This window comes from Sceloporus occidentalis, unplaced genomic scaffold, assembly GCF_023333645.1.
Source record: "Sceloporus occidentalis isolate IW3139 unplaced genomic scaffold, rSceOcc1.0.p SCAF_7, whole genome shotgun sequence".
Taxonomy (NCBI): Eukaryota; Metazoa; Chordata; class Lepidosauria; order Squamata; family Phrynosomatidae; genus Sceloporus; species Sceloporus occidentalis.
In genome coordinates, this window is record NW_028316987.1 from 35,792,822 (window position 1) to 35,804,236 (window position 11,415).

The window sequence follows — 11,415 nt, forward strand, 5'->3', positions numbered from 1 at the left end:
TACCAACTCAGTCGCAAAGGTGTGACAAGATCCCTTTGCATGCTGATTGGTCATGACCAAGCAAATGGGTTTCATTGATCAATCAGGGATTGATGGATGACAGATCCAGACTCCACAGAGGAGTAAGGGCCTCTGCCTAGAGGAATAGCCCCTTTTACATTTTAACTGAGAACAATACCATCCTGACAAAATGTAGGCCTGTGACTCTAACATCATCTTTTTTTCTTACTCTTATGTGATTTTTAACACCTTCGCCTGATGAAGAAGCCAGTGAAGCTTCAAAAGCTTGCATAATGTATTTTGCGTGTTTTGGTTGGTCCCATAAAGATATTGCTCTTTTGTGGATTTTGGATGTTATTGTACTTTTCTGTCATTCTCATGATTTCCAACATGCAAATTGTTATTTTAAACTGACGTTTTCATCATCTCATTTATGATGCAGTTTGAGGATTTGAGTAAGTCTTTCCCAGAATGTGGGCTGGACAAAATTCTCGGTCATCAGTGCTGTTCACATGCATTGCTCTCCTATGACTTTTAGAGAAGTTGTTTCTTTCCTTGATCTTGTTCTTGGTTAAGCTGACACTTCTTTCTTCACTGCTTCCTTCCTGAGCTTACAGAATTCTTCCTAGTTCCTCCCTACTTACAAAATCACACTGTTTGGGGATCTCTACTAGTCTAAGGCAGTGGAGGACAGAATTCTTCTTCTTTTTCTTCCCCTTCTTGCCTTTTATTTTTAAATGTTATGGAATGAAATTTATTACAGAAACATTTTGCCCATAAAAATGCACCCAGCACGACTGAAGAGAAAATGATGTTGCCTTGGAGACTATATGGTGACCTTAAGAAAGAACAAAAGTGCTGTATAAACAACAGCCTAGAGAGTAATCAAAATCAAATTATCTGCAGAGCTAAACTTAATGACTTTTCTGTTAGGAGAAACTGCATGAGTGTGCGATTCAAGGATATTAAGACTGGCTTTTCCTCTGAACTATTTAATCTGGCTGTATTCTCCCAGCTTTATAGAATTACTGAACACTATTTCAGCATAATGCAGGATAGTTTGGGTCCCTGCCTACAATAAATCATGGGTTAAATTTTAATTGAAAGGCTCCTTTTTAAGGTAACACAATATTTCAAAGATGGTATGACATGGGCACTGAAGAGAAATGTGTCCAAGTGAAAGTTTTCAGCTGAAAAGGTGCATGTTCCTTATTCAAAAAAGCAGCTGCATTTTAGACAACGAGAAGGGTAAAACGTAATCCTGACAACCAAGATAAAAAACTTTCTTGAACTATGTTTCCATTTGGGGAAGTGGCTCCATTCCCTGTTGTCTTGCTTGTGGTGGGGGTCACAGTTACTGTCCTAACAGCCTTTATGCAGTAAGAAAATATGCTGAACTAGAGATTGGAAATGGGGGGGGGGCTACAACTCTCAGAACATTCAGGGATGTAGCCAAGGGTCCAGACCCCCCCTTCCGTTAGATAAAATGAATGGTGTGTGCTGCTGCGCCGCCGCACCCAAGCCCCATTATAATGGTGGCACTTAGTCTGGACCCCCCCCCCCTTCCCAAAATCCTGGCTACATCCCTGGAACATTGCTAGAGGATTCTGGAAACTATAGTCCAGTATTTCAAGCTACTGTGAGGGCCAAATGGGATCTACCATATATAGAAACTGGAGACATAATCAAACCTCAGTTAACTTTTTTGTATGTTTTTACATATATCTTTCTAAGTGCTTTTAAAGTATATTTAATTTGTATAAGCTGCCTTCAGTTCCAGGTTTGGGAAGAAGACAGAAAATAAATAATCACATTTCCTTTGTACTGCCAGTTATTTGCCCTTTTTCAGTGTATGTTCTGATTCTGCAGATCCACATCTTGCTGTCTGGGAAAGATAATGGTTGGAAGCTGGTAGCAGAAATCTGTTCATCAGTTTACTGAGAAATATTAGCTATCAAAGGATTGTTGGCCATAAAGCATCATTGTGTTTTGAGAGATGGAGCATTTGGCCATGATGCCTAGAAAGATGATGCAGCTATAAATAATATGTGCTTCTCTGTTGGAAAACACGTGGCCTCCCAAATGTTGCTAGATTAATACTAGCCACAGCTAGAGCTGTCCATAGTCAGGATGGTAGGGACTGATTATTTGCATCCATTCTGATTTAGTTTGTGGAAAGCAGTTGCCTTGATGAGCTTGGAAGATGATTAAATGCTATGGTATGAATGGGGGAAATGCATCTCTGTTAGTTTTCCTGGACTTATTGGTGACTTTCAGTAGCAATGATGGTGAAATTCTTCCAGGATGCCTGCCTGGTATTGGCTTGGGAGGTACAGGATTCTAGGGCTCTGTTTTTTTCTGGTAGGAAAGTCAAAGAAGTATATAGAGGTTGTAATTCTGTACCATTGGCATTTGAGCACAGAAGTATTTTAATAGTACTTTAAGTATAACAGAACTGGACACAGTATGCCAGGTGAGGTCTAACCAAGTAGAACCGAGTGGCACTAACATATCCCTCAGTTTGGACACTATACCAAAAGTGCCAGACAGAAGTGGAAAAGCCCCCGAAATGATTATTCAGGCCCACTCAGATACACATTCTCTCTCTCACATGCACACACACATCCACCATCACACACACACACACACACACACACACACAATTATGATTTCAAAAGCTTCCATTGGCACAGATGTGGGTGAGACTGTATACTTTTTTGAGGGAGGGTCATCACATTGAGAAGGTGAGAGCTGGCTCCTTCCCTCCCCAGGACTGGAAGAGACAGAGGCATGTTCAGAGGTAGAAATGTCTTATCTTCGATCAGAGATTAAGAGATTTTAAGTGTTATGGAGTCTGGTGACTCCAACATCAGTGGGGTGATGAATTCACTCTGAATCTTTGTGCAGACTTCAGATGGGCTAACCAGAGCACTGGTCATATTTGGGAAGAGGGTTTGGACAGATCTCTTAAAGTCTGGACCAAAGTGAGTTCTCTATCTTGCGGATATTGTCACCATTAGTTTTATAGCATGGAGAAGACTAGAGCTGGAGACATTCATTATTCCCCACTCTAACCAAGGAGAAGGGGAGTCATATGGATGTTTGGCCTGCAGCATCTACAACCTATCAATGGAGCCTAGCTGTTCTCATCATCTTGGATGGCTGTCTGGAAGTGGTTTCAGGAGGAATTCACATAAAATGGAAATACTGTGGTAGGACAACCAGAAGATCTGGGTAGAGAGGTGTAGTTCAGTATTCTTTGTCATTATTGTGTAGAATTTCACACTCAGAGGACAAGTGAAACATTTTCTGCCTGATCATGTGAATGAGTGTTACCAGCTGAAGTAACAGTGCTGTCTACTAGAAGCTCAACAAGCAACTGAAAGTGAGCAGGTTACATTTAAGAACTGGTAGAAATTAACAAAATATCAAGAAAACAAAAAGGATGCAAGTTTAACTAATTTAAATTTGATGGAGTAGTCATGATTGTGATTTCCCCCCCCCTCTAATTTTTATTAGAGTCTCATCTCTCAGCACTCACACTATGCCCCTTATGTGAATTCCTGATGAAAACATTGTCTGGAGCTGAGGATCTGAGTTAGGCACCTAAAATGCACCAAGTAGAAGATACTGTTTTACTGATAAGGCAAAGGTCCCTTTCATAATATGCAGTTATGACAGCATGATTCCACTGTAACTGCCACGACTTCATTTAATGGAATCCTGGGGTTTGTAGTTTGGGGAGGTAATAGAACTCTAAACACCTTGAACTACAAATCACAGCATTCCATGGGATGTTGCCATGGTGATTAAAGTGGAATAGACTGCTAAAATAGTGTAGTGTGATAAGGATCTAGGACTCTGGAAGACCAAGGTTTGAATTCCTGTTCACCTGTGGAGACACACCAGGTAACACTGAGCAAGTTACACTTTCCTGGTCTCAGAGGAAGGCAGGCGCAAACATCCTCTGAATAAATCTCGCCAAGAAAACTCTATGCTGGGAATAATAGCACTGTAATTAGGTATTGTGAAGGGACCCAAGGAGAGAAGACTAAGCTATGCCCATTGTTTATACTTGGCCTATCCCAAATATAGGCCAAGTTTATACTATGCAGTTGTAGCAGCTGATGCTTCAAAATGCCATATGTCCCAACCATCCCAATTGAGAATCTCAGACTATTCCAATTTTCCAGTTGCTTTTAAAATGTCCAAGTTTCTTTACCATTCTCCCTCTTCCCCCTTTGTTATCAATTGTTGCAAACTGAGTTCTCGGTATAAAGCTAGTTTAATTTACTCAGTAGGAGTAAGATTAGGGGAGGAATCTTGCCCTTCCCAGTAGGCTGAGGAACAAGCAAACTGCTGAAAACCTTTGCTGGCTTGGATGTTTTTCATTAGTAAGAACTTTTGGCATCTTGAACACATTCTGATGTTCCTTAGCCCCATGTCCTGGTTTTCATCAGTGGAATGTTGGTAAGTGTGGAATACATATCACTTCAGTGTTTAAATGGGATTCTGAGGTTGGAGCACCTACAGTCCTGGAGCCTTTTCACACTACAATTACAACACTTTCAATTCATTTCAACTGCCATGGCTCCATCCTATGGAATCCTGGGAGTTGCAGTTTAGGGAGGGGTATATAGAATTCTAATCCAGAAAGCAGTCCCACACCAAACTACAAATTCCAAGAAGCCATAGAATGTAACCATGGCAGCTCAAGTGAAATCAGCACTATAACTGCATAGTGTTAAAGGACTCCCTTAGTAGCTCATTACATTAAGCTCCAATAAATTTCTGTCCATAAGGGTGTAAATGTTATCCATACGTCCTTGAGTTTACAATAAATAGGAACAGAAGCACACACATAATGTGAAGATCAGAGACTGAATGTTTTTGTACTATTGCTATTTCTTTTACTGACTCTTTATTATAGACAGATTTCTTTTCTTGTACATTGTACAATAGTATGTAAATATGAGGCAGTTGTTGGAATTGCTATGCACCAAGTCAGTCAAATTTGGGAGTTACTGGCCCTCCAGATGTCACTGGAGGGCAAATCATAGGAACCCAACTAGCAGAATTTATTATATAGGATGATGGGATTTTCAGTCTAACATTTTGAGAGATCATATTTTCCCACCCCAAATCCCAGGGACGTAGTTAGGCACACAAGTTGAAGTTCTCTGCTGTTTCTATCAGGGGATAGGTGTATATCCACATAGATGTGCATGCATAAACAGACAGAAAATAATATTTACATTGCCTAGATTTTTGTTCTGAAAAACTTTAAGTCATATACCTTTTCTCTGTCTAGTTGACCTTGTTGGGCTATGACAGATTTTCTTAACACACACAAAACTTTAACAACAGGACAGTGCAAAGATTTTTTGCCTCAAGATTTTCCTCCCACCGATCACAAAAGAAAACAAATCAAGGCAACTTATTGCTGTTATGCTCAAGCAGACTTCATTGTATAAAGCCAAGTGAGAATACTGTTTCTCATTCACATGCTGAATATAATAAATCCGAAAGAAGTGATGAGGGAGGAAGCAAAAAATGATGACTAAAATAAAAAAAGAGCTTTTCAGTTGGGCCCGAAACTCTTGATGTGGCCATATGGATCCTGACACCTTCTTTACCACCTTTAGAAGCATGAAAACTTGCAAGCCCAAAAGGGCACATGTTATAATAACCATTATGCCAATTAAAGTATAGTTCACAACTTTCACTGCTTCAGCCTTGAACTCCTGGTGAAAAGTAAAACATCTGTTTCTGTCATAGTCCCCCATTTGCCCATACCAAAGAGACATTACCGGCACAATGGTAGCAAAAGCCAAAATCCATACAGCTGTGCTCATAGCAACAGCATGCAAATTTCTGTAGAATTCCACCTTATCCTTCCACTGAAAGAAAATCAGACCCCTGATTAATAACACAATTACATAGAATAGAAAGGTGAGGTACATGTGCAAATGTACCATTATGCTCACAACTTTACAAAAGAATGGCTCAAAGATCCAGTCGTCCGTGATATAGTAATACAGGCGAAATGGCACAGTCACAAGAAAGAGACTGTGGATCACCACCAAGTTTATAATTGCTGTTGTGGTCACAGATAATGTATTCATTGTCACTAGCAAAAACGACATTCTGATGGCTCCACACATGCCACCAATAAACACTACTGTGTATGTTGTGATCAAGACAGGATTCCAAATAAAGTGATAAGAAACTAATTCTGGAGACTGGGATGAGTTTATATTAAAAAGAGTTCCATTCTCTTCAGCCATGATTCTAGAATTTCCTTTGGTCATAGCCTAGAAGAAACAAACACATAAACAAAATCAATTCCACTTATATTGCAAAGAAAGCTTTAAAAGTATAAGTCTACAAATGTACAGATAGTATTCTGGAAGATACAAGAAGTGACTAAATATGGTTAACTGTACTCTGTACGTAAGTGGATATGGAAACAACTATAACTAAATACTGCTGTAGCTGAAGCAGAAGGAAATTAATGAAAAAATGTTTTTCAGTATTGTAGCTGGTTTTAATGTATATTTGGATGCCGAATTAAGAATAAATAACACAAATCTTGTGCCCCCAAAAATGTTCTTTCACAAATTCAATATTTTTATAAATTCAGTTGTTAGTGCAGACATGGATGCTTCACTGTGATTTTTTTAATGTTTTTGAATGGGTTTTTGTGTTTCATATGAGTGTATTAATGTGTTTTGAACATCTATTAAAAGACTTTAACCCCTTTCTTAGGAGATTATCACACTGCCCTTTTCCATCCTTTCTTCACAACCTAGGCATGGGCTGAAAACTTTTAAGCATGGATTTTATTGCATGCCTCCATGCCCAGGTCGGAGGCATCCCATACCCAATCTGGATTTCTCTCGTGCTTTGCAAAGAACAGGAAAATCCCATTCTTTCAAAAAGTGTGGTAGAATTCCAGATCAGGTACAGGATGCCATGGTTGGGTACGGGATTCCTCCAACCTGGGCATGGAGGCACGTGATAAAATCTGTGCTTAAAAGGTTTCAGCCTGTGCCTAGGTCATGAGGGAAGGATAGAGAAGGGCAGTGTGATAATCTCCTTACTCTTTGCAGCATAATTCTTTGCAGGACCATTTTATTCAGTCACATTTTACAATATCGAAACATCAAAACAAGATGAGAAAAACTGTATCTGATGGACCAAATCTGAATCATTTTTTGGATTTAAAACACCAAATCCCTATAAAACTGGCGTACATTTTAAAATAAGTTTTTATCACCCTCAACTTTGCAGACCAGTGTTATATTCAACCTAGATGCCACATTATTTTCATCTTGATGCTCTCCAGGTATTAACATTTGGCTGAAGTGTGAATAAGCCAAAGGGTCCCAAGTTGCTTTCAACTTTTCTTTTTCAGTCTGTGATCAGTTTGTGATATGAAGCATGCACATTTTACAGGCTCAAACATTAAATCTATCCGAATCCTAGATTTGTACAGTATGGGCACACGTAACTTTCTTTTCTAGGTATAATCACATTCCTGTATTATATTAGTGGTAGTCTAATTGCTGTTCAGGGCAGTCTCACTTATGCTATCTTTATAGAACATCAGCCTTAGAGATATGATGGTAAACATGTCTTTGCTAATCAGATCAGGTTTTTCTTTTTCTTTTTAAAATAACAGGTGTGGAAGAGGGTGATTTTCCTCAGGACTCTAGTCAACAGGAATCTGGAGATGAGGGCTAGAAACTAGAAGGGGAAACATTTCAGAAATTAATACTGGCAATGAAGGTAGCACTCAAAATGTCACTCACACACAATGTGCAGCCAGTCTTAACCATGCTAACTTGATGGTATGTTTCGGTGTGTTAAAAGGCATTTAGTTATTCTTATGTTTATTTTATTATGTGTTATTATTTATTTGATTAAGTGTGCATAGGATTGCAGTTTTGGAAATTGCAAACACTAGATTAGGTAAAAAAAGAAGTGAGAAGTTCATTGCTATTGCTTTGGCATCTCTTCTGTTTTGCTTATTTTTAGTAACTGGGTTCAAAAGGTCTGGGAAAAAATTTTAGTCCTGTTCTCATCTTTTTTTTTTACACTCTTTTACCTGTTCATCTTTTATGATGGGTAATCATAGCTTCAGAATATTTTTCATTCTGAGCCTTCCACAGCTCGCATGCTGTTTGCAATCTTATTCTTTTGGGTCTAGCATGACCTGTTTTTTAAATAAAGAGTGCTGGAAAATGCAGTTTCCTTCTGTTTAGAGGTTCCACCTGCAGTTATAAGAAGAAATATGAGATTTTAGAGCTGAAGTCAAAGCTAGATGCCAGAAGGAAAGAAAAAAATCTTACTTTGTAAGGATTAGTCATGCAAGCATTTGCTTTCACCACAAAATCAGGAAAATTATAAGCAAGACCAATATTTTGGTACACCACACTATACGTAGGGTTAATTTGTTTTGCAGCTCTTCCACTCCAGTTTGTGAACAGGGACTGACCACGCTGACCAACTTTTCCCCATGCCATTGTGTCTTGCTAGACTGGCATTTCCAGTCTTCGAAATGACCCTTCCTGGATCGCCAGCCACATTTGCTCTCAATGACTGTAAGCTCTAGAGAACCATTTTCATCACTGATTGATGTATGCTTGTTTAATAGTCATATTTGTCTAATATCTTTGTCATATTTGTCTAATAACTTTGTCATACTTGTCTAATAACTTTCTCGCTACACAAAGGAATTAAATATGTCATAATATGGAGAAGTAGTGACTCTCTTTCATAGCTTCCTGATCCTTTCCTTTTTAGCTGGGTACCTTCTTCACTATTATACCTTTCATTATGAGCTTTTTGCTATCATCAATCTAAGAAAGTTTCTTTCTAGGCCAAGGCAACTCATGGGACAGCGTAAGAGGGGCGCCCCAAAGAAGAGATATAAGGACTCCCTGAAACAACATCTCAGGCTTGGCCAAACTGATCACCAACAATGGTCCACCCTGGCCTCACATCGGGAGGCATGGAGACGCATTGTCCACGATGCTGCAGCCTTTTTCGAAAGCTCATGGCGAACGAGTCTCGAAGAGAAACGACAACGCAGAAAGAACCACAACTCGGAAACATCACCCAAGGAGACCTTCCGCTGTGCTTTCTGCAACCGAACCTGTTTGTCCCGGATTGGCCTTTTTAGTCACCAATGCACTTGTACAAAGCGCGAGATGAGTCCTTCCTGAATCTTTGTTTGCGAAGCAAAGCCAGAGGAGGATGTTTTTCACTGTTATACCTTTCATTATGAACTTTTTGCTATCATCAATCTAAGAAAGTTTCTTTCTAGGCCAAGGCAACTTGTGTTTTCTACTTGGCTTTGATGGTATGAGTGGGGGAGGGCACACATTGTCACTATCCACTTTTCCAGCAATCACACTGAAATGCACATTGTTCCGTGGTTCTCTTAACAAGAAACTGCAAGATGTTCCACACATCTCTTGTAAAACCAATACTTTAGAAAGATGCTTCAAAGTGTGGTTTTTAAAAAGGGCGTGAGATGGTGTGGGGAAATATTCTTCTCTTAAGTTTCATTGCAGAATTTCACACCCACAAACAATATCTTTAAAATATACTTTGATATAATTACTTCAATGTGGTTTTCATCTGTGAAAATCATGTAGCTGGCCACATCACACTCTTTCACACGCTCCTGTTCTTTTGAGATCTCCCAGGGCCCCTCTGGACTTCATCAAAATCTTCACACAAGTTGGGAAGAAGGGCTGGATTTTGCCAGCAACAATATTGTTGTGAACTAATATTGCTATAATGCCAACTATTTGAGAGTGGTTTAGATTTGAACAGACAATTAAGACCCATAAACCTTACTAAAGATTTGCTCCTAAGGGAGATTAAAGCTGGTAAGAATAGCCTTGTTAGCTCTGAGATAAAAAAAAATTCACTGATGCTAGGGAAATAACTCTAGGAAAGTCTTGAGCTGGTGGTCTTATGGTGTTTGGGGAGACATAGTGATCCTCTTTTGTTCTGCAATCTAAGTTCTCTCCAGCCACAATCCACTGCATTAGCTGTTCCCAGATCAGTAATCTGTTTATCTAATTAATGACTGCCAGTTTATCCTAAGAAATTATGTGTTATGCTTTATATGCTTACAGTTGGTGGATAAAATTAATCTGATTCGTTCCGACTTGGATGCTGTAGTTGAGATAGGCCCAGTGGATGTAATGTTGGCCTCTGCTTGTCCAATGTAATTGGATATGTTTCAGTTTATGCAGCCCAAGGATGTGGGCAGGAACCTTGGAGAGATGAGAGTCACCACGTTCATACTAGACCTATGGCCATGATCTGTTGAAAGTAGCCTAAAGGGGACTGGCTGAGTGGATAAGGGCAATAGTGAATGTCTCAATATAGCAAGGCAGGTTTCCATTTTGAGGTTGTGTTGAGGCTATTGTTGAAAAAAATCCTCCCTGTATTCCACTATACTGGAGAACTATTGGCTAGTCTCCAAAATCCCCCTTTGGGCAAGGTTTTGGAGCATGTGGTGGCCTCCCAGTTCCAAGCATTTCTGGATCAAATGGATTATCTAGATATGGTAGATGATCTACTGTATGCAGGGAGCTAGACAGAGGGAGTGCGTCCCTGTTGGTTCTGCTGGACCCCTTGATGATGGTATACTTCTGGGTCAGTGCTCTGGGATAAAGCTCAGGGGACACTGTTTTGCAGTGGCTCTGGTCTTTCTTGGAAGGATGGACTCAGAAGGTAGTTCTGTAGGATGTCTGTTCAATACCCTGACCATTATCCTGCAGTGTCCCTTTGGGCTCATTTCTGTCCCCCATGCTGTTTAATATTTACATGAAATCTCTGGGAATGGTCAATCAAAGTTTTGGGGTTCAGTGTCATCAGTATGTTGATGACACACACCTTTATCTCTCTTTCCCATCCAATTCTGAGGAAACTGTTTCTTCATTAAGCTAGTGTCTTCTGTCAGTAACAGATTGGATGAGGGTGAACAAATTGAAACTTAAGTCAGACAAGACAAGAGGTGCTCCTGGTCAGTTGGCAAATCAGGGAATAGAGATTCAGCCTGTGCTGGATGGGGTCATGCTCCCCCTGGAATCTCAGGCTCACAGCTGGTGTTCTTCTGGACTCATCTCTGAGCCTGGATGTCCAGGTTTCAGCAATCGCCAGGACTGCATTTGTACAGTTAAAACTTGTGCGCCAGCTGTGCCTGTTTATTAAGAAATCATGTCTTGTATGGTGGCACATGCCTTGATTTAATCCCATCTGGACTACTGTAACACACTCTGTGTACGGCTCCATTTGGAAACTGTTCAGAAACTTCAGTGGATCCAAAATGCTGTAGCCAGGATGTTGACTGGGATTGCATACAGGAATCATGTGACTGTCCCTTTTGAA

The 11,415-nt window shown here is 39.9% G+C and overlaps 1 protein-coding gene across 1 annotated transcript; it reads right to left on the bottom strand.

Moving 5' to 3' along the window:
• Positions 1-4,946: 4,946 nt before the first annotated feature.
• LOC149309508 (putative G protein-coupled receptor 141) lies at positions 4,947-8,198 on the bottom strand. Its single transcript, XM_089531275.1, has 2 exons — positions 8,111-8,198; positions 4,947-6,314 (listed from the first exon to the last, which is right to left on the bottom strand). The coding sequence occupies exon 2, from the start codon at positions 6,309-6,311 to the stop codon at positions 5,358-5,360; it is 954 nt and encodes a 317-aa protein (XP_089387401.1). The 5' UTR covers positions 6,312-6,314; positions 8,111-8,198; the 3' UTR covers positions 4,947-5,357.
• Positions 8,199-11,415: the final 3,217 nt, after the last annotated feature.

Excerpts from the sequence above, each read along its gene's own strand:
- LOC149309508 (XM_089531275.1), bottom strand. The coding sequence starts at position 6,311 with ATGACCAAAGGAAATTCTAGAATCATGGCTGAAGAGAATGGAACTCTT.